Below are 24,616 nucleotides of genomic sequence, written 5' to 3'. Positions count from 1 at the left end.
TTTAAGTTAAACATTTCATTTTAGACATTTTATTATATTTAACATTTTATCTTTATTTGGTTTCTTTAATCACTGTCTCTGGTTGCTGGCAAAAAAGTTAATTTATCCTTTCAAATTTATTTTATAAGAAACACCGGATCATATTTCAGAATCTTTATACGTTATTTAGAATTTGATGTTTGTATTTACTGCTGAAAGTGAAATTTTCAAACTGATTTTTTCCCCTTCCCTTTGGAACTTTGGAGAGAACTAGTCCATCTGCAATACCACATAGATTATTTGGTAGTTTTGTTTCTTAAATTTTAAACTTTGTATTTATAACATTAAATTAAAACGCAGAATCTCATAAATCTGAAAAATTAGATTCCAACAGTTTTAAAGCAGTGAATGGAATAGCACCTTAAGCTAAAGTTTCTCTAGTTTACAAAAGACTAGAACACCTATTTACTAGTTGAAAATAGCATGTTCTGCTATCACATACATGCTTGTTAAATTATTTCCTTAAAATAATTCTTAATTAAAATCCCTTGATGCTTGTCATGTGGGTTTTCCCTCAGCAATGCATTTAACATTGTGTGTGTGTGTGTGTGTGTGTGTGTGTGTTTATATATAAACATGCTTTGTCCTTTAAAGCTTCTTTCCTTACCTCATATGCTGCTGGGTCTAAGCACTATTTATTTATCTTTTCACATGCTACTTAGCCATCTTCCATTTGAATAACTTTCCCAATATATAGTGTAGGAATTGCAATAGTTTTTGTGCATTTATGATGATGGAAGGGCAGTAAGAGACTTGGTGCATTTTTCACTGGGTTGGGCTAAAGCTTATGAAAGTACTAATGTATTAAAAAGCGTCAACAGGGATTTGCTAAGGACTAATGCTGTAATGTGTTAGTCATCCTTTATCTGCTTCTATTTTTACAGGTTCTGAAGGATGACTGATGTTGGTTTGTGTGATGCCACTCGGAGCCTTTGTCACTGTGGACTGATAAGTAACCTGCAGGTTTAACAGTACAGCAGGGGGAAAAGCATCAGGAATGCCACTTGCTTCAGCTCCTTAACTGGACAAAAGTACAGTATAGCTATCTGCAAAGGGAGAGTCTTCAACTGATTTATTTTTTGCAGCTAATAATAAAGACAACTTAACAGCATCCACCTTCCTGGTTTACAGTGCTTCACCTTGCAAGACAGATGGTGTGTCAAAAGCTGTAAGATGCCTGCCGAACACACAATAATGAAGTAGTGAGCTGCTGCTGCCTAATTGTCAGGAACACAGCTGACAGAGCTGCACTACCCTTTTTCTGCTCCCTTAATCGGTCCAGGAACAGCAGGGTGGACATGGCTGGCCTCATTAACAACCTGCTGATACTGTTGCTTGTTTTTCAAAATACCTGTTTGGGTTTCAAAAACCCACTTTCTGTCTTTAAGAGGTGGGTTATGCAGAAAACATCTTTTGGTATTTTCAATGCATGCTGATTAGTGATGCTATCACTTTGTCTAATGAAAGTGTTATAAAGATTAAAAAGTATGTACTAGCTAAAAATTATTTACAGAGGAGACACATTTTAGTGTAGCTAGCTTCTTGAACTGAGATTCTCTGCAGAGTTTGGAAAGACACTCTTTTGTTGTATTTTGGAGTCTTGAAAAAGAAGAATCTGTTGTTGACCCCCCCGTCTGTTACTCTTTGAAATGTGAATCTGCCTTGGCAATATGATTAATAAGATTAAATAATAAAACAATAACTTAAGATTTGTGTGTAGCTCCACTGATGTACTTAACACATAATATATATTGTGCCTGTCCCCATGAGTTTACTAGCTAAACTTGTTACTTCTTCACGAGATAATGTCAACTAGTTTATAATTAGGGATCTGGTGTTTATTTTTTTAGGTCTTGAATACTAAATTTATGTAGATAAATTTGGTGGTTGAATATATTATGCTATATTTTCTTATGGGCTAATACAGTGGATTCCCCCACACATGCAATGTACTCTCTGTAGTTACCACATCACATTTATCAATTGATATATTTAGAATTTACATTACATTAAATGTTTTTGTCATGCAATCCCCATTAGTAACAAGTTGAATATTTGCTTTGTTTCTTTGGTTATGTATAGCATTCACTACAACCGACTTAACTCCCACATACTAAGTTGTAAAATTTACTGGTAGGTAGTCGGGAGACACTGTAGGCAAATACGTATTCAAATATAATAAATGAACATCTCTAGAATCTAAAATCGGAAAGATTTTGATTTTTTTCTGCCATGTTCAAACTGAATTCTATATCAAATATGAACTTTAAAAAAGTGTTGCTGTTTTCCCTCAGCTGATAACACTAGATAATATATTTTGGCATATTAAGAAAAAATGTCCATATATGTCTGTACCTTAAACTGTAGTTCATATAAAGAGCTTATTTTTAGTAGTAAACTTTTTTTGCTAGTACTTCATAGTTCAGTCTGTTTTAATGCGTCCTATGAACACCTCCAAAATATTCAGTAACTCCTTTTTCAAAAAATCATAATGGAGTTAAACTCCCAAATTACATTGAAAATCAGTGGGAGTTGGGTGTCTAATTCCCTTATGATCTACTGATAATCCCAGTTTATACATATTACTTTTTTTTTGGTAATATAAAAATACAAACTCTTGATCAGTAAACTTGAAACCATTTTTTAATTTTCTTCCCTTAAGGTATAAAGATACTACTAGATCTCTTTCAAGTGAATGCCTTGGAAACAACAGGCCAGTGATTTCTCTTGGTCTAACTGATTTTGCATTGGATATTCGCATGCCTGGGGTGACTCCTAAGCAGGTGAGAAAAATATTGTATTTTATTGTCCTTCTCCATTACACTTTAAAACCTGAGAAAATGAATTTTGCTTACAGCATTAATAATTATTAATAATAATAATAATAAAAAGCAACAGGCTAAACTTTCTACTCCTTTGAATACAGACGGAGCTATAGATTCCTGCAGGAAGAGTCTAAAATATTGTGTAAAATAAGAAATTATAACTTTAAAATTACATAAAATTTTGTCATTTGATTAATGTTACTTAGATTATATTTCTTTTATAAACTGAATCCCTAAAGTCTAATTGTTTTGTGTTTTCAGTAGAATAATATTCACAGTGATGCAGTATGGATTAACAAAGGAAAATGACTCTCTCTTAAAAAGAAAACCTCTCCAACTGTGCTTTAACACATTTGTTTATATAGGTATGAGGTTCTCAAATTTGATTGCACCGTGACACCTCCCTTCTGACAACAAAAATTACTACACGACCCCAGGAGAGGGGAGCCAAACCCAAAGCCTGACCCCACCGCCCTGGGCGGGGGGCTCAAAGCTGAAATCCAAGGACTTCGGCCCCAGGCAGGGGGCCTGTAACCTGAGCCCTGCCACCCACGGCTGAATCCCTCGGGCTTGGGCTTTGGCCCAGAGTAGTGGAGCTTGGGCTTCCGCCCAGGGTGGTGGGGCTCGGGCTTTGGCCCCAGGCCCCAGCAAATCTAAGCCAGTCCTGGTAACCACATTAAAACAGGGTCCCAACCCACAGTTTGAGAAGTGCTCATATAGGTAACAACTAGATACACTAAGATACACCCATTGGCTCCAGTGATGGAGGGGAGGATGCCCAAGAGGCTCAGGTTACAGGATCTAGCCCTTAAATTGCTGTTTCAAGCAATTGTGCCAAACAGAAAGGAAATCGAATGCATACAATGCACAAACCCCCATTTGTGTTGCAATATTTATGACACTAAAGTCAGTTCAGGAAAACTACCCTAACATGTGGTTCATTGCATAGTTTTCTCAGCATGATTTTCTTATCATTTCCTGGGCAAAGATAGATTGATGTGATAGATTGTTGGCAGGGAATACTAAAAAAACTAATATATAAATCTTTTTTAAAGTACCTTATTTTTAAGGTGCATATAAAATAGTCAAACTTTCTACTGTCTCATTTATAGTTAGTTCATTAAGCATGATAAACTGTAATTAATTATTTTTAGCAGCCATGCAGTGCCTGGGATTATGTCCTTTATTAAAAGGTAGTACTTTTCCTTTTGAAAGGCTGCAGAGGCATGAGAACAGGATGTTGTGCTGCAGTAGATGACTCATTGTTGCAGATAGCACTTCTAGAAAAACTACTGAGGAAATATAAGGATTTCAATTATTGGGGAGCATCCCCTTGGAGCATGTAATTTTGAGCCAGCTGTGACATTTTAATGATTGAGAAACAGAAATAAAATTGCTTCTGCTGGAGCCTCTTGACTGAATAAAAAATAATGTAAAATCTTCTTTTGGAAGTGGGGGGAAAGTGCTTGAAGAATTCTGAGGTACATGTATGAAATTTCGCAGGTATTTGCTATCAAAGCACAAGACCCATTAGTCGAAGATGTAAACAATGTGACTAACCCTGAAGAGCTTTACTTTGCTCATCTAAAATCCATTAATGTTAATGGAGAGAGAGTAATGATAATTAAGGTTAAGATTCTGTCACAGGTATTTTTAGTAAAAGTCAGGGACAGGTCCTTGGCAATAAATTTAAGCAAAAAAAAAAGAGAGAACCCTACTCCAATTCCCAGACAGGCAAATGAAAATAAGTAAAGATGTCTGCCATAACTATATTTAAAAGAAACAAAGAAATCCTTTAGAGTTCGGAACAGAAACTTGGTCTTGGTCTTTGATCAGAATGTCACAGATAAACTTTGGTATGTTCTTCAAGAGATAATGTAGGAGTCACCGTCCCCAGACTGAGAAGGTCACTCCAATCTGCTCAAGGTTACTGTGTGGGATGGTTAGCAGCAGCTTTAACTCCATTAAGCTCAGTTGCTGTGACAGGCAGAACACTGGTGGAGGGTAGAAATCTGTTCATTGCATAAGTGTGGGGAGGGGAGCTATACAATGGTCTCTTTGCTGTCTTATGCTCTCTGTCCTCCAAGTGCAGGAGACTCTTGCTCCTGGCTGTTGATTGATGTGTGCTGCTTAAATGTGGCTCTACTGGAGACCTCTCTATTAAAACCATTCATCTTGATGGATAATTTCAGCTGCCATTTATAAGTATCATCATTTCCCATCCTATAGGGGTCAGAGTGGGAAGAAAAAAAGTGGTGCTACTTTTCTAAGCTCCACCCATGTGAGTTGCCAAAATGAGATACTACTCATAGTGGATCGGGCAGATATTCAAAATGTAATTGTGTTCTTGCTTCATTCCTTCTTGATCAGGAGGAAAAAATAAGTAGTGGTGCCTCTCAAACATCACCTTTCTATGATGCCAAAATGATACTTCACTTGCAGTAATGTCTGCAGCATTATGATCCACCATCTTCCTCCTTACACAGGGAATTAAATAATTAACAATGTTAACATTTTAAGTTATCATCAGGCATCAATGAGATGTATAGGGGCAGTTCACACCTCTCTAAGCTGCTATTACGGGCTCTCTGTAGACTTGTCTCTGCTTTGGTTACACAATGGCTCACATTCTTGCGGGTTTTTTCGCAATCATAACAGACTTTCTTTTAAAAAAACGAAAGTGAGATTCAGGAGGGCAAATTAGTAACTTTAGAGAAGTGCCAGCATGGCAGAGGGGTGCATGCCTTCTGTTTCTGAGTCTTGCTTTTCTTCAGAGAAAAATGCGTTGACATTGCATTATATTGATGTAAAGAAACGGAGAAGTTCATCATTCTAACCAGCAAGTGCAGTCTAATTTGAATAAACAGGAGTAAGCTACACTTATTTGTTCTGGGGCAGAACTTTCCTCTCCTAACATTGTCTTCTCTATGAAGGATAGAGAAATAGCGGTGCAGATATAAAAGTTTCTTGGATAATAGTTGAGCAGCTATATCCAACCAGTATCAATGGCAAAGAAATAAGACTATGGCATTTTGATTATTGGAAACTAAACTGATTTAAAAAGCTAAAGAAATTTGTAAAAGTAGACAAAATTGGTTTCCTATTTATTAAAAATCTACCTGGTAATTTCTCTTCTACATCTTAATGATTTTTTGTTTAAATGTTTTTAAAAGAATTTATAGCCAATAAGTACAAAGTTACTGTAGAGTATTACGTCGTCTTGTAGTAGCCTGTTTTGCTATAACTACAGATGTGGAATTAAAAAACAATACATGTTACTCAATAAAGCACAAGACACTGCAGTGTTCAAATCAAATATTCATGGATTATAATGCCAGAAGGGACTATTATGATAATTTAATATGACCTCCTGCATGACACATGCTATTGAATTTCACCCACCAAGTCCTGTATTGATCCTGATAATTTGTGGTTGTACTAAAATATAAGTCTTAGGAAGACATCTTTTCTTTATCTGAATACTTCAAGTAATGGAGAATCTACTACTCCCTTGTAAACTGTTCAAATGGTTATTTACCCTCTTATTTACATGTCTTTTTATTTTACTTTTTTAAGTTTTTCTCTATTTCCTGTTAATTTTTTTTTTTAGTTTCAGCTCCCAGCACTCGTGTTGTGTCCTAGATGAGAAATCTAGAAATTTTGCACTGTGTGTAGGTACTTGTATAGCATCTTCAAGTTGCCTCTTGCCTTTCCCTAAGCTAAATGGTTGAATGTCTTAAGTTTTTCACTGTAAGGCATTTTCTCTAGGCCTTGAATCATTCTTGTGGTCCTGCTCTGAATGCTTTCCAATTTCAACATGCTTTTTGATACCAGAATAGGCCATGGTATTCTAGTAACAATTTCAGCAGTGCTATATAAATAGGTAATATATCCCTGCTCCTGCTTGATATTCCCCTATTTGTACATCCAAGGATGGCATTAGCCCTTTGTGCCACAAGGGTAAGTCATATTCAATAGGTTATCTGTTGTGATCCCTGATGCTTTTTCAGAGTTGCTGCTTTCTAGGATCCAGTACCTCATGTTGTCAATAAGCCCTACTTGTTTTTCTTCCTACGTTTAGGGCCTTGCATTTGACTTTATTTAGACACTCACCTCTGTATTTTGAGCTGTTGAAATTCTGCCAAAGCCCAGATGTCTCCTGAATTTATTTGACAGCAACTCATGATCAACAAACATTATGTCAGACCACTGATAAAATTTTAAATTCTACCAGCCAGGGATGGAATGGGCTGAGTTTCCAGTCCATAGAGCAAATAAATCTGAAAGTAAGTTCCAACCCTCAAGTTCCCTCAAAATTTCCATATGGGCATAAGTGTAGGATTGAAATCAGATGAATAAAACTACTTTAGAGCCTATAGGTCAAAGGGTGCTTGAGAGATGACATGCCCCAAAAGTAATATTTTAAAAGAGAAAAAGCACTTTAAAAATAATAAAAACCCTCTTAACTTTCAAATGCCTTGCTAATTAACCTGGCCGCCTATCTCACCCCTTTCATCACTCTCCCAGTCTAATATTTCCCCCTGTAGTAGAATGTACATGAGAAATGTAATCTTAAATTTTCTGAGGAACTTAAGGGAGCTGAGGATTTTTAGAATCAGGCTTACATCAAAGATGGGCTTTTGGAGAGAGTTTCCCTTTCTCCAAGAATGTTGTATATCAGGAGTGAAGTATGGTCAAGGCGGATCACAGATATGCAGAGCTCAAAGGGTGGTTTTCTGAGTCATACACAAATCAGAGCTGGCAGTTTTGGAGGGCAGGGGCAGAGGAAATACAAAAATTTTTCCAGGTCTCCCATATTTGGGAGAACACTCCAGATCCCACTTGCTCTGAGAAATCCACCTACTGTGTCAATCTGGTTAGCTTGAAAAAAAACAACACTTTGAGTGGCAATAGAATGTGTGATAGTAATAAAAATTCCATATTAGTCATTCACACGTTTACAGCATTTTTGTTAGATTTACTAGCTTTTAATTCAATAAGAGTTCAGTAAGGTTCTTTACCTCAGCCCTCTTGAGATGTAACTAACTACCATTTCTGAAAGAAAGAACGTCTTTAGTTCAGACCTTTACTTTCAAGTGTGCGGTAAGTTATGTTGTCTTTTTTGGAGAACTTAGTTTACAGAGTCCCGTGTATTTAATTTACTTAATCTACATGTGTTTTAGATTGATTTGAGATTTTTATCTCTAGCTTTCACACAGTATTTTACAAACTTTCAGCTTTAGGAGTCTAGATGTTAATGTAAAAGTTTATTTTGGACCCAGATAAAGAATTTGAAAGTAAAAAAAAATCATTTTTGTTTCAATGGATAAAATATGGGGTTGTAAACTTTTAAATTTACTGTTTATCAATGGATTAAATGTTGTTTAATAGGTCTCTGTCTCAGGGCTCCTCCATTGCTATCCAGTGAATCTCACTGCATGGCCAGTTCAGATGGTTTTGCAGTCACAAATGCACACCAGGCTGTTTGTCTTTCACCCAGGTGTGCATTTGTTTCCCTCTTACATAACAATACTGTACAATAGAGCCCAATGCGGGACTATTTTTTTAATCCCACTCCCATCTCACCTTACAATACCCACTGCCAACAACTCCCGCATTGTTTCTTGCATTTTTATACCGCGCCCACCTGCAAAAACCTTAGAACCCGGAAATGCTATTAGAAACAAACAAACGAACAAAATGGTTGGTTAATATATAAATGGAATTCACAATTTTTGCCACTCAAAGAATAAAACAAATCTTGCTTAAACCACGTAAAAAATACTTTAACTCCTGTTATAATAGACATCAAATCTTTCTATCCCTCGCTTAAATTTAAGTATTAAAAGTTCTAAAGTGTTTCCCCACAAATTACTGCAGTCTGTTTATTTTCTCCCACCCAGTCCTGCCCGCAACAAAATTCATTTTAGCCGCTTCCGCTATTATGACAGCAAGATCTGTGGGATCCCAGTCTGCTAAGCAACACAGGCTTATTGCAAAGACAGGCTTCCCTGCAGCCCTCACTCCCCAGCCCAAGTTCATATTCTGAACTCCTCTTCAGCTCCTCCCGCTTCCTGTTTCCTCTCCTTATATTCTCCCCAATTATCTTGCTAATGCATTGGTTATCACCCAGGTGCTCACAGTCCCCCATGGAAAGTATAAAGAACAGGAGTACTTGTGGCACCTTAGAGTCTAACAAATTTATTTGGACATAGATTTCGTGGGCTAAAACCCACTTCATCGAATGCATGCAGTGGAAAATATGGTAGGAAGATATATATATATACACAGAGAACATGAAAAAATGGGTGTTGCCATACCAGCTATAACGAGACTAATCAATTAAGGTGGGCTATTATCAGCAGGAGTAAAAAAAAACGTTGTTAATGATAATCAGGATGGCCCATTTCAACAGTTGACAAGGGTCCTTTCTTGGCCATCCTGATGGTCACCAGAAATGTTTTTTTTTTTTTCTTCTCTTGCATGCATACCCCCATAGTTTCCTGATTTTTTTTTTTTTTTTTTTTTTTTTTTTAAGGTAAAACTTGTGGGTCACGTTTTCAAACCATTTATTAATGCTGTGTGCCAGAATTCAGTGTGAGAGATCATTTAAGAGAAAAGGTATTTTGTATTTTATAAGTCCTGTGTAGGCTATGGTGAAGCGAAGGTTACCATGGTAAACATACATTTGTTTTAATTGAATACCAGAATTGTTAAGCACATGAAAATTTACGCAGCATATTGGCACTGCAGTATCGTGCCCTCTTTTAAATAATGTTTTCAGTTTTTTTCTGGATTATTGAATATGGTGACATTTTTACATACTAGAACTACAAATGTTCCTTGTTGAACCATTCAGAACTGTCTCTTTATGTGTGATTAAGGAGAGTACCTTAACTGAGAAAAGCAGTCTTTGTGTTGCAAGAGCATTGTCTGCACTTTTGCGTAAAGAATGCAACATTCATGTGGAATAGTTCCGAGCAGTTCTTATGAACAGGGTCATTGAAGTACAAATTCAGGCAATATATGTATGTAAATCTCTTCTGGTATTTATTACTAATAGTACTAAAACTCTCAGATGGCATTTGTCCCAGATGTTCTGTATAGTAGAGTTACATAAGGAGAAGTACAAGTGAAATGTGTAACATAAGGACTTCAGTACATCTTACTGCTGGAGGTTCAATACCTAACGGGTTTTATCTGGGAGGAGTACTGGAGATTTTATTTAATTTTTAGGAGGATGTTCTTTAATCTTTCTTTATTCAGCAAATTGTTACAGAGGTGGTAGCAGTACAAGAAAATGATTCATTATGGGCTATGTTCTTTGTACATTTAAAGATAGAATGAAAATAGATGTACAAATCTCTTTCAGAGACAGTGTGAGTGGGAATAGATGGGGAGATGAATTTTAAAACATTTGGTCAATATGAAAAACAACACTGTCCGGCAAGTTGAAGGCTGTTTATGAAAATGTTTTTAAGTATGCAAAGAATAAACATGTTCAATTTGTACACTAACAGCAAGCTTTAGCAAACCAATCATGCTGTTGCTGTTGTGATCATACACATAATGTTTGTTTATAATTTAATATGAAATAATGACAAAAGATTTCAGGGCAATTGACATTTGCCTCTCTGGGGTTATATTGTTCATTAATAGCAGTGTCTCCATTAACTGAGAGATCAGTATCAACCACTGGCAGTTTGGAAGATGGATAAAGAGAAATAGTGTAAGTCATCTGGTTTTTTGAATTATTCACTGTGAACTGATGAAATGGGCAAAAATACCGTGGTATGAATTTGAATTTGTGGTTACGCGGTTAGAGGGCTTAAAGAACAGATCATTGCCCTCGAGCTAGTAATAATTGATACTTTCTTCACAGTACTTCACAAAACTTAGAATTTAATGAATCCTCACAACATTTCTGGGTAGGAGGGAAGTAAATATATTATCCCAGTATTGCATCTGAGAAAGCTGACATAAAGAGATGGCTGACCCAAAGCACACTGGCATTCGCAGCCATTGTATAATTATGGGGTGGGGCCAGTCAGACAAGTGGGCTTCCTTCTATTGGTCTGTCCAAATAATTGTAACCAAGCACCAGTATTGGCTAGTTGGAGTTTTAGTGACAGGAAGTGGGCCTATTCCTGCTTCACAGGAAATGCTTTCACCAATAATGTGGATCAAGTTCATTAATAGAAGCTCATCTTTTGGGGCCCAATCCTAAACTGGTGTAAATCAAAGTAGTTTCATTAACTTCAAAGGAGCTATGTCAGTTTACACCAGCAGAGAATCTGATCCATTATTTTTTATTGCAAGTCTGATCTAAGTTTTGGTGTAACCTCTTAAATAAAATAATTAGGTTCCTTTCTGGAGGACACCATTGTTCCCATATTGTGTCACAGCCTTAGAGGAAATCATTTTTCGATTAAGAATTCTGTTCATTTAACAAATGAAATCTAAAATGCTTTCCTCATTTGCACCAATAATAGATCCTTCTCAGAAGCAGCCATGTCCACACATTCTCAAAATAGAAATCTCTCTTCTCCACACAGGATATCAGAACTAGGTGTCATATTGATGGAGGACCAATGCTGTATTCAGCAATGATGAGGTAGTATTAAAAACAGACCCAGCCCTTATTCCAAAATCTGACTATTGCCAATTTTAAGCAGTAACAATATCATCCTATTCAAATCCTAAACCAAAAAGAAATTCTGGTACTAGATGGATGTAAGAAAAGTCATCAAAACATTCTTAAAACACACTCAGAGTTTTACTAAAACTATCATGCTGATGTTGTTTATTACCAATTAGTAAATGGGAAATAATGTATTTAAACCCTCAATAGGTAGATATCAAGTTAATTATCGAAGGTTTATAAAACCAGTAGCCAAGCCATTTGTTACAAAGTACACTTCACTAGAAAAATGGCAGCTTCCTAGGCAGAACGAGTGGAATTCATGTAGGAAGAAAAATATGAGTCTTGGTCAAAGGTTCATGGATTTAGGGGAGACTATAAACTTGACCAGTTGCTGCTGGCTAATACAGTTTCTAACAGGAGTGACCTGAATTTTGTACATCTCTTTAAGTACTCTGTAGAGATATTCCTTAAGTTCTTCCTTCCCTGAATGTTTTTACTCACTTTTGGCAAAATGTCTAGAATGTGAACCAATGGGCAGACAGTAACAAGGTAAGCCATTTTCAAATAGACAAGAACAGATTTTCCATTCTGCACCCAAACATGGGTATTCCAGACACAAATAATAGTAATATGCCAAAATAGTTCAATTTTTAAAAAAACATTATTTGCACAGACAAAATTGCATATGATCTGATGCATCACAAACTTGGCAAACATATTCCTGAACTCTTACTATGAAAAGTAACGTTATTGCAGGGAATGTGGGAGCAACAACAGATTTTTTTTCCCAGTGTAAGTGAATGTGTAGTTTCTGGAGCACAGCTGATTTACCTCTGGAATGTCATTCTCTGTGCTTTAATTGTCCTCTTAATGACCCACTTCCACAACCTTTATGAGACTTAAGAAGAGAATGAAGCCTGTGTGTGTGTGTGTGAGAGAGAGAGTGATATGGGGGGAGGGACAGAGGATACTTGTTAACATGGCCACTTGTCAGCTAGTAACTAGAACAATTTTCCTATTGGCCACCTAATATCTTTTAAAATGTCTTATTTTTTATATATTTCCTTTTATTCTAGAGTGCCTTTACAAATTTTAATTAAATGGGCCCAGTGAGTCAAAGGTGTTAACATGACCTGGAAATTGTCAAATATTAAACAGTTCTAAAACAAGGTCCAGGGTTTGGTGTATGGAGACCTGAGTCTGCTTAGTATCATAGCAAACTCACCATTAAACATCCTTTTAGCCTTGTATTAAAGATATAGAAAAGAAGGGAAAGAATTAAAGCATTTAAAATGTTAAGTATTAAATAAGTCTTTCATTTTAAAAACATCCCTTGTTCCCTTTCTCTTTAGGTATAGAGAACATTTTGAAGGGGGAGGGAGAACCCTTGTTTGACAGTGTCTCAGATGTTAATAAATATTCTTTCTGGGGGGAAAAAGTTAGCAACAGCTCCAGCCTATATAAACTGCTGTTAAAATCCAATCCCATTTCTAGAAGACAAAACTAGGCAATTGCAAGAAAGGTGGAGAACAGAACAGTAAAGATAGAAAATGCAGTTTCTGTCTCTGGTGTTGACTTTGACTTGCAGTTTCATTGCTGAAAAACAGAGGCACAGGAAATGGTCTTATTAGCAACTCAAGACCTAGCAAACTTGTACAAACATTGGACTGGTTAGGGCATTGCTTTTTAGCTGCCTTTCTGGTCACAGGCTTACAGCAGTGTTACAGAATATGTAGTCTTGCCTGGGTAAGCCAAACTCTTACTGAACAGAAGCAAAAAGAAGAGGGATAGGAAAGAGACGAAATAAGGCATCAGTGAAGGAATAGGACTCATCGGCAGAGGAGATGATAAAATTTCACATTCCAGGTGGTGGATGGATTTTAGCTGAAGTTGGTGGAGATGGTGATATCATCTGGGTCCTTCTCGTTGGCCTGACCTAGGGTTGCCAACCCGCCAGGATTGTCCCGAAGTCTCCAGGAATTAAAGATAAATATTTAATTAAAGATTGCCATGTGATGAATCCTCCAGGATATTTTCAACCAAAATTGGCAACCCTAGCCTGGCCAGAACATTTCTCGGGATCAAAACAGTGAAGGCCCAATGGTATTATGGTAGATGCTGGAGTCTCAGGAGACAGTTGGGGTGGCAGACATGATGGTGAAGCTTGTGCCTTTCCCTTCTTTCAGTCAGCACTTGTTGCACTTGCATGTCACTGATTTTCTCCCTAAAGTCTGTTCTTCTAAAGACCCTAAATTTTGGTTCATTGATTTCCACACTTCTTTTGTTTACCAGACATGATCTTAACACAGTCTTTGAGTTATATCAGTAGGCCTTTTAGTTTGAACTAGTTTAGTCTTTGACTCCCTTTTGCATTTTTTACCATCAGCATTTATTGTTACAGATTATTGAAACATTTTGTAAATTTACATCCACTTTCCCAGAGTTGAGCTCGCAATTAGGATAAATTTGTAGGCCGAATTATTACAACACCAGCTACATACAAAATAACTGAAGGTCAGTCACTTCTGAGATAGATGGTGGCAGCCAAGCAGACAGATGACGCACAGTTAACCCAAGTAACATGAAACAAGGTTGAATGTTAATTTTCTGAATTAATTACTTTGAGATTACACAAAGTATTCTCATCAGAATTCAGCACCGCTGCCCAGCAACTGCATTGGTATGGAGATATTGCCTCCCTCTCTTCAGCACTCATAACCTACTCCATAAATATTACTGAACAGTTAAAAAAGGAAGTGGTGGAAGGTGGAACATATAATTATGGTGATTTGGTGTAGGGTTTCCCTCCCCCCCCCCCATAGATTTCCCAATCACTGTCTGTAAAGTATCTGGCATGTGGAAATGCAAGTAGATTATCAGTGACTCAAACAGCTGTGTGTTAGGTTGTGTAACATTTGCAGGCTAGTAGTGTATTAATTCTTTGAGAACATTGTATATAGTTGTGCTCCATTGTCCATAAAAACAGCCATAGTGGGTCAGACCAAAGGTCCATCTAGCCAGTATCCCGTCTTCCGACAGTGGCCAATGCCAGGTGCCCCAGAGGGAATGAACAGAACAGGTAATCATCAAGTGATCTATTCCTGTTGCCCATTCCCAGCTTCTAGTAAACAGAGGCTAGGGACAGCATCCCTGCCCATCCTGGCTAATAGCCATTGATGGACCTATCCTCCATGAATTTATCTAGTTCTTTTTTGAACTCTGTTATAGTCTTGGCCTTCACAACCTCCTCTGGCAGAGAGTTCCACAGGTTGACTCTGCGTTGTGTGAAGAAGTACTTCCTTTTGTTTGTTTTAAACTTGCTATCTATTAATTTAATTTAGTGATCTCTGGATCTTTTATTATGTGAAGGGATTTTTAAGATGAGAGAGACTCTAAAGTAAGTTTGCATTTTCGGGGGAAGAGCCAGAGAGTGAGAGGTTAAGGAGAAGAGTAAGGGAGGGGATGAGTGAGCCTGAGGGAAATCATGGGATGGGATGGTATCGCTGAGGTTCTGTCTCCCAACAGCACATTGTCTGCAGCAAGCATTCCTTAGCTGGACAGTTCCCAATGATGCTTTATATTGCAAAAGAGAGAAGTTAAGCAATATTCTGGTAAAACTCAAAATGTCCCATACGTTCTTATCAGGGACAACTTTTTGTCTCAGAAGGTGCACAAAGTAACCAGGGGACATCCATTTTAGACTTGATTTTGACTAACAAGGAGGAATGGGTTGTGAATCTAAACGCTGAAGGCAATTTTGGTGTGATCATAAAATGAAAGATATCCTGATTCTAAGGAAAGGAAGGAGTAAGTGCAGCAGAATAAAGACAATGGTCTTCAAAAAAGCAGATTTTAACAAACTCAGAGATTTGGTAGGTAAAGTCCCATGGGAAGCACCTCCAAGAGGATAAAAAGTTCAGGAGAACTGGCAGTTTTTCAAGGAGACAATATTAAATGCACAACTGCTAGCTATTTTGGTATGAAGAATAGCGAGAGGGCAATATGGCTCCATCAAGAACTCTTTAGTGACCTGAAAGTTGTAGAAGAATCCCACAAAGAGTGGTAACATGGACAAATTGCTAGGAGGAGCACAAAAGAATAGCACAAACATTTAGAGGCAAAATCAGAAGGGTTAAGGCACAAAATGAGTTACTCCTTGGCAGGGTTATAAAAGGCAATAAGGAGAGATTCTTGAAATATGTTGGAAGCAAGAGACCTATAAAGAAAAAGTTGAAGGTTCTCTACTTAACATGGAAGGAGAGCTAATAATAGAAGACATCAGGAAGGCTGAGGTGTTTAATGCCTGTTTTGCTTGTAAACCAGATACTTAACACAATCAATATTAACAAAAATAGCAGTGTATACATTCAGGCCCAGGCTGGAGCCTGAGCTCTCAGACTCTCCCCCCTTATTGGATTTCAGAACCTGGGTTCCAGCCCCACTGTGAACATCTATACCAGGGATCCCCAACGCAGTGCCCACGAGCGCCATGGCACCTGCTGGGGCATCCATGTGCGCCCCCCTACTGGCCACCAGACAAGCAGCCGCCGAAATGCCGCAGAGAAGCGGCAACGTCAAGAAGCGCTAGCACCGAAATGCCGCCGAATTTCGGTGGCATTTTGGCAGCAACGCCTCTTGTTGATGCTGATTCACGGCGGCATTTCGGCAGCTGCTTGTCCGGCGGCCATGGTACTCGGCGGCTAGTCTTCCAGCGCCCGCCCCACGGAAAAGGTTGGGGACCACTTATCTATACTGCTATTTTTAGCCTTGCAGCCCTAACCCCACAAGCCCAAGTCAGTTGACCCAGGCTCTGAGACTCAGCGCCGAGGGTTTTTCTTTGCAATGTAGACATATCTTGTGGTGCAGTTGCCAGGAAGGCTAATATTGTTCTGGAACATATTAAGAGGAAAGTTGTGTGTAAGACATGGGAGATAATTGTCGCACTCTGGTTGGCACTGGTAAGACTTCAGATACAATATTGTGTCCAGTTTTGGACACACATTAAGAAAGGTGTGGACAAATTGAAGAGGGTCCGGGGAGAGCGAATAAAATGTTAAAAGGTTTAGAAATCCTGAAATATGAGAGGAGGTTAAAAAAAACTGGACATCTTTCATCTTGAGAATAGAAGACGGGGGTGTGTGGGGCGGGGCTGTTAATAGTCTTTAAATATGTTAATGGTTGCTATAAAGAGGACAGTGTTCTCTATGTCCACTGAAGGTAAAACAAGAAGTTATGGGCTTAATCTGCAGCAGAAGAGATTTAAGTTAGATATTAGGAAAAACTTTCTAACCGTAAGAGTAGTTAAGTACTGAAATAGGCTTCCAAGGGAGGTTTTGGTATCCCCATCATTGGAAGGATTTTAAGAACAGGTTGGACAAATGCCTGTCGGGGATGGTCTAGGTTTACTTGGTCCTACCTCACCACTGTGAGTTGGACTAGGTGATCTCTTTAGGTTCCTTTTAACTCTACATTTCTATGATTTTATGATTCTAAGACCTTCAAGTTTGGTTGTTGCTTTAGGACTGGCAGAGTACCAGAGTGAGAGACCCTAAAGCAATGGCTGTGATTAATTCCTTCCTTTACTGTGTCATCCTCTTTCAGTAGGTTAGAGTCTGAGTTTTCTGACAGACTACTTAGGAGCCTGAGGCAATATGCTAAGATATAGAACACTTCATTGTGAGAGAAAGTATAAAAAAAAGAGTGGGTGTGAATGTGTGTGGTGTTAGATTGGATTGTCTGTAGAATAATGAAAACCTTGCCCACGGCATTGTACTACTTGGTTACATACTGTAATAGTAGGGCAGAGAATCACCATTGTGATTCAACAACAGCTAAAACAAGTGTACATCACATCACCTGATTTAATGCCCCTAAATTTCCAATGATGTTCATGGATTCATATATTTTTTTAATCCAGAAGGGGGACCAATAGATCATCTAGAACAGTGGTTCCCAAACTGTGGTCTATGGACTCTGAGCAGTCTGTGGAGAGCTGGTTGGTCATAAGATGCTGCCTCTCCTCTTTATTTCTACTTGCAGTGGTAAATTAAAAGAAGCTAAACGTAAATAAAATAGTTTCCTAATATCACCTTTCCATGTAAACACAGGAATGTTAATCCATCTTTAATGTGAAAAGAGGGGGCTGTAATAGACGATCTCTATGAAGATGTAGTCCACAGTATGAAAAAGTTTGAGAAACCCTGATCTAGTATGATTTCCTGTGTAACACAGGCCATAGAATTTCACCCGTGTACTGAGGCCAATTACACTAGTGTACAATTTTTGAGAAGTCGTCTGCTTCAGAAATAAAATTTGCTATTTATTATGTATTTTGATGTGCTGAATTCAAATATGACAATTAAAACAACTGATTGGCTACTGTTTCTAAGATATTTAAGTTTTTACATTTTATGTCGATGTATATTGTGTAGATAGTAGAGTTTTAATCATAAATTGCAAACCTAGGTCTTTTCATATGTTTATGGTTGCTTTACATGATAATATTTCACCTGTCCTGTTTATGTAACACTTTAAAAATCAGCAAAAGGGTTATATAAATAAAATTTATTATGAAACAAAAGGCAAAAAACTATTATGTACATAGTTTAGTCCTATTCAGTGTCTGCTTGGTGCTTCTTGGCTTGTCTCTTGTATTCATTAAATGGAGCATCTCTTGTCACTGTCCAGCATTGATGGGCTCCATTTGCCCTGATAGCATTTCTCCATTGTTGCAATGTCCTGGTGAAATCGCTTGCTGTGCTCGTCGATCACTGCTTTGCAGTTTGGTGGAAAAAAAATCTAGATGAGAGTGCAAAAAATGTATCTTTAGTGACATGTTGCAACCAAGGCTTTTGTATGCCTTGAGGAGGTTTTCCACCAACAACCTGTAGTTGTCTGCCTTGTTGTTTCCGAGAAAATTTATTGCCACTAACTGGAAGGCTTTCCATGCCGTCTTTTCCTTGCCACGCAGTGCATGGTCAAATGCATCATCTCGAAGAAGTTGACGAATCTGAGGACCAACAAAGACACCTTCCTTTATCTTAGCTTCACTTAACCTTGGAAATTTTCCACGGAGGTACTTGAAAGCTGCTTGTGTTTTGTCAATGGGCTTGACAAAGTTCTTCATCAGACCCAGCTTGATGTGTAAGGGTGGTAACAAAATCTTCCTTGATTCAACAAGTGGTGGATGCTGAACACTTTTCCTCCCATGCTCCAATGACTGTCTTTCTTGATGTAGTGGGAATCTCTTGCACGACTATCCCATTCGCAGAGAAAACAGCAGTACTTTGTGTATCCAGTCTGCAGACCAAGCAAGAAAGCAACAACCTTCAAATCGCCACAAAGCTGCCACTGATGTTGGTCATAGTTTATGCACCTCAAAAGTTGTTTCATGTTGTCATAGGTTTCCTTCATATGGACTGCATGACCAACTGGAATTGATGGCAAAACATTGCCATTATGCAGTAAAACAGCTTTAAGACTCGTCTTCGATGAATCAATGAACAGTCTCCACTCATCTGTATCGTGAACGATGTTGAGGGCTGCCATCACACCATCAATGTTGTTGCAGGCTATGTGTGGGGCCCACCTCTTGTCCTGATCTCCAATTTTACAGCCAAAATAAAGGTGATAGGCTTTCTTAACCATAGTGGTTATACTGCGCTTTTGTGATGCAAAAGTCACTTCACCACAAACATAGCAGAAGTTATCTGCACTGTTCACACAAGTACGAGGCATCTCTGCTCACTTTGGCTAAACAGAAATGTGTCCCTTTGCAAAATCAAACACTGACAAATAAGAGAGCACAACACTGTATGATTTCTAGAGCTGATATAGGGCAATTTGTTCAGCAGAGTGATGTAAGCGTCGTTATGATTGCATCATCCATGACTTCTAGGAATAACATGATGCAATTCATATCATGTATGACGCAATACCAGCTTCAGATTGCATCATTCATTGTTTTGCCTAAAAAGCAAGTACTGTCCAAACCCAGTCATAGATTTATTCATAGATCCAGTCAAAGATGTATTTTAGTCATTTCTGGTTTAAATTGAGATCCCTTCCCTTTATAACTCACTTATCCTCCGCCATTCCCAAGGCAAGGGTCGTATATACTGATCCAATAGCATATCTTGAAAACTAGAGCCAATCAACAATTTTAAGCATCATTTTCGTTCTCAGTGACCCAGAATTAGTAAAGTTTGACTACATTTATTTCAGAAGCATTTTGGCTGTAAAGCAGTGTACTTGTGTTTGGCTGAATCATGTCTTCCGGAAGGCATCCAGTGCTGATTTGTAAATCCAGGAAACAAAGAATCCATTGTTTCCCTTGGTGGTTTGTTCCACGGGTTAGTCACCTTCACTATTAACATTTTGTGCCCTTTTTCTAATTTTAATTCGTCTGACTTTAGTTTCCACCTGTTAGTTCTTTTTGACTTTCAAAACAGTGAACAGAGGTTGTTTCTTGATTTACTTGAAGGTTTATTTTTTGTTTTGTTTTTGTTCTTTTTTTAAACGTGCTGCTTGTGAACCCAAGGATTTAATGAAAAAAAGTAATGTGCAGAGTGTGTTGCTCTTTCAGTTCCTTTGAGAGTTATGTTTTCAGTGTTGACTCCACAAAGGTACCTAGCTAGTATATATAACCACACCCAACATCAGCTGTATCATTTGTCCTTCTCTGCTTTTTCCTAGCTCCTGGCAAAAGACAAAACAACTTAGCATATTGCTTTTTCTTATTTAATAGTGAACATAGCTGATCTATGTAACCACATAGTCTTATCATCATTACACCTGTCCACCTGTCAATTATATCTGATTGTTATTTAGACATTTTTGTTACATCTTGTCTTAAATTAGATTGTAAGCTCTTTGGGACAGAAACTTTATCTTGCTATGTGTTTTGTACAGTACTTACCACAGTGGGGCCCCTGTCCTACTGGAGCTTGTGGGCGCTAGTCTAATAAAAATAAATGATTTCTCTTGTTAAGAAATTATGCTCTATAAAATGTCCATGTTAAAATGCAGTAGTGAATGCTATCTCTTTTTTCACCTCATCTGATACCATAATATAAATATGATATTGCTGGCCTCAGAGACAAACTGATACCTGTTGGGATATAAAGAAACCATGGTAACAAGCTAATTTACTATAGCAGCAACTCATACATCATACAGTCTCCTTGGCTAAGCTCTTATAGAAGAGCATTGCTATTAATTGTGATTTTTGCTGGACAGTGTTTATTTTTATGGCGCCTGTCCTATAACAGGCAGGCAAAGAAGGAATTGACTATTTAATTGGTGCCAGTGCAGTCCATCACATCATTATTCGGTTTTGCAACATAGTTCACACTCCATAGCAAGCATACCCCATGCTCTGAATTGGTAAGTTATTGCCCATTCTACTGATGGGACTCCTGATATTATTAGATTGACAGGGATCCAAAAATTTCCATTTAATTCAGTCCATCTTTTGATGATTTTAAAATCCAATCTGAACCCTCAGGATAAACAATGGATTTGGCAACCTTCCTTTAAAATATGATGTTTGCATATCAGTCCTTTTGATGTAAAAGCTATCTTTTGGTGTTTTTTGGAAGCTTTAGGTTTTCATATAGAAAAACTTCCTTTAGCATTGTTCTTGTTCATTCTTTCCACCCCTCTCCTTCCCTACCAATGACTTCATTTGGAGTTGTGGGTACTCAGCATCTCTGAAAATATGACCCAAGGTGTTCATAGCTGCAAAAGCAGTTGCTGATACTTGACCATGGCCACTATCTTGGGTTCACAGTGACTGCAACTGACATTTTAGTGGTTCATGTTTAATTTTGAAGTATCTACTTGAGCACTTCCAATTTTTAAGTGATTGGCATTTAATGCTAAAATAAAGGTTTTAGAGCCCCAAAAGCATCAGTAGAGTCTTGAAGATGGTAACCATGAATTACATGTGATGGCTGGACTTCCTATTGCATCTCATGGGACCAGTCTCATTATGTCTCATGGGAGCAGTGATCTAATTGCTCTTGGAAAGTGATTGTTCTGTACAAGTAACAGTTGAAGAGAACTGCAAACAATATTTTGTATTGCTTCTCGTCTCTTCCATAATTTTTTTAAAGAAATATATTCTTTTCCTGATGCCCTGGCATCATTCCAATTCATTCTAATTGGAGTGAGGTGCATGCATTAATAAAGCACGTATAGTTTTTAGATTGCTGCTGCTCTAGCACACATTTTCAATATTAATGTGCTTCATGGCAGAAATAGATCACTTACTTAAGTCTAGGGACAAGCAAAGAATTACTGATTCAGATAGATGTGTATCTAGCCATGACTTGCTGCTGTTTTCTAGAATGCAGTAAGTTATAGATTACAGTCAAATAGAGAAAAATTATTCAAACGTCCAATAAGGTGTCATTTTATTTAGTGTGCTCCTTTGATTTACTTTGTATGGTTGGATTAGAAGGCAAGAAATTAGTCTCCCTTTCTCGATATTCTTAGTTGTTGGGGTTTTTTTTGATAGCCGTAGCTAGCAAATAATTTCCATGATCAGGTTTATGAAGCTGTAAGTTTGGATAATTGCTTGTTCCCATGTGTCAGTAGAGCAGAGTTTCAATGTTAGAATTCTTTTATTTCCATTCTAACAAGATACAATTTTAAGATAATTTTTATTCTTTTGTTTCTTTAATAGTCTGATACCTACCTCTGCATGTCATTACGTCTGCCAGTGGATGAGGAAGCCTATGTAGGTGAGTATGAGCTAAGTGGAAAAACCTGATCCCGCCTTTTTGAAATCACTCCACAGCTTTCTTTGACTCATAAGAGCTTAATCTTTTACTGTCAGAGTTTTTAAAATGCATTCATCATGTCTAATGCAGAAACAAACTAGAGAGAGCCACTTAGAGTCAAGATAACAAACTGTATCTGGGGAGATTCATGAGTAATAGTAGTTAAGGAGCTGCATGCAGATGCCTATAGCAGCTAATACCAAGCAGTCCCATTTGTAAAGTATTGGCTTTCTGTCTATGCCTGGATACTTAATTCCGCTCTACTGAACAGACTGTTTATTTACCTGCTGGTACAGGCAGTAAATCCTCTGCATTTACCATCAACAATGGGCATAGTAAGATTTTACTTGTCTGCAAAAAAAAGTCCTTTTTTTTTTAATATTCTGGCATGAATGAGATGACAAGTAAATTGACAGGACCTACTGTAGTAGTGTATCAATGTTTAAATCAAATAAGTAGATCAGTAAAGTAAGCACCATCTGTTCAGTATGTCTTCTGGGTAGCTTTAATTTTATTCCACTCTGCTTCTAAACAATCTAGTTGTTCAGGAAAGGGAGGAGACAAGCAAATGGTCCATTTGACTGAAGTTAGTTTCATTTTCATGATGCATTGTAATACCAGGATCGGAAAACAATGGTAAAGGTAGAGCACCTGTATTTTTCTACTTCCTTCTGCCACAACAAGTCTTAGTGCACTATTTGAGGTGAAAAGTATATATAGTTGCTCAGAATAAAGATATTCTAAGTATCTTTTCATATGGAGCTCCCCACAGGAACTGACACACAAATCTTATATTTTTCACCCTATGTAGTTCTAACTGCCATAGCAAACATAAAAATAAAGTAGGAACTGTCAATAAGCGAAGCAACCCATAACTGCAGCATTATTTTTTGGCTGTGAGATTGATGCCTGTAAAGAAAGAAACATGAAAGGGTTATCAAAATACTTCATTCTTTGATAAACTATAAACTTGCCATACAATGCGTGTAATAGACTGTGCTGCTTTAATTTGATTAGAAAAATGTATATTAACCTAGATTATAGGCAAGTTTATGTGTAGTACTTCAATTAATTTCAAAATTTACAGTGAAAACCTTTATTTTTGTATTTACAAGCATTAAATATGTATGAAATGCTTTGTTGTTTGTCCCTTAAGAGTGACTTACCAAAGAGTATGGTTTTAAAAAACCCCACAAACGTTGGCGAATTCACAGTAGTTGTGAATCATGTAAGGCGTCAGTGATAATCCAGATGAACCCCTTCATGTCTGTAAAAAGGAAGAAGCATAGCTTTTTGATATCTGTGTCTCCTGAGGAATTGCTCTTCCCGTTTTAGATGGTTTAAACCCTTTGTTTCACTTGTTCAATAACATACATTTATTACAACTGGACATGTAATAGGTGAGCGCCTTAGGTGAATTAGAAATTCCAAGTTCCGCCATCTAGAATGATTCACTGCAGTTTAGTGAAGTGTGTATGAGAGATTTCAACAGCACAATGATATTCCTATATCTGCCTTGTATTAATGTTTCAGGCATCTTAGGTCTCTAGTGCTCTTGCCTCCACAGACATTGTCATTCTCATTTTCCTTAAAATGCCTTCCTTTTTTTAATTTTAGTTCTGTCAGTTACCAGCAGGCAGCAAACTACGGAGACACTTATTCCCTCTTCCTCACATGGTTTCTGTGCAACAAAAGGGCCAATTTATCCCTATTTCTAGGGGTATGTCTACACTGCAGTCAAAAGTATGATTGCAGCCCAGGTTGACATACCTGCACTAGCTTCAATCTAGACACGCTGACTAAACATAGCATTGAACATAGCATAGTACATATCCAGTGTCCCTGGTGTATTTGAACAACCCACACTGCCTGTGGTGCCATGTCTTCACTGCTGATTTTAGGCATCTCGGCTAGGTTAAAGCTAACACTGGTATGCCAACCTCTGCTGCCATCACACCTTCAACTGCAGTATAGACATACGCATGGAGATGGAGATACTAGTGCATGAGGTATTTGGATGCACTATTTCACAGCTCTTTCTGGAGCAAGGATGTTGCCTACTCAATACCAGGTGCTCTGGATGATTATTAATAATGCACAAGTTAATGTTGTGTAGATTCACAGTTCAATCAATCAATGACATAGAGCATGATACAAGGCAAAGCTTGTATATATCCACCAAAAAGAAACTGTTCCAGATGCCAATCAATATCCAGGAGAACAAGAGGGAATGGATCAGCAGAAATAAAACTCTCAAACTGCAACCATCATAATTTAGATTCCCAGAATAGAATATTACATTTTACAAGCAAAGTTACTGTCTA

At 37.7% G+C, this 24,616-nt stretch overlaps 1 protein-coding gene across 7 annotated transcripts in view; it reads left to right on the top strand.

The window, feature by feature from the left end:
• PAM (peptidylglycine alpha-amidating monooxygenase) overlaps window positions 1-24,616 on the top strand; it is a 233,852-nt gene that overhangs the window by 91,115 nt on the left and 118,121 nt on the right. For all 7 annotated transcript variants that reach the window (XM_054032538.1, XM_054032536.1, XM_054032535.1 and 4 more), the window contains exons 2-4: window positions 924-1,429; window positions 2,702-2,822; window positions 22,196-22,253. In XM_054032538.1, coding sequence (XP_053888513.1) covers window positions 1,338-1,429; window positions 2,702-2,822; window positions 22,196-22,253 — 271 coding nt within the window. In that variant the 5' untranslated portion in view covers window positions 924-1,337. The remainder of the gene's footprint in view (window positions 1-923; window positions 1,430-2,701; window positions 2,823-22,195; window positions 22,254-24,616) is intronic.

This window comes from Malaclemys terrapin, chromosome 6, assembly GCF_027887155.1.
Source record: "Malaclemys terrapin pileata isolate rMalTer1 chromosome 6, rMalTer1.hap1, whole genome shotgun sequence".
In the NCBI taxonomy this organism is placed as follows: domain Eukaryota; kingdom Metazoa; phylum Chordata; order Testudines; family Emydidae; genus Malaclemys; species Malaclemys terrapin.
This window is presented reverse-complemented; position numbering and strand designations above follow the sequence as displayed.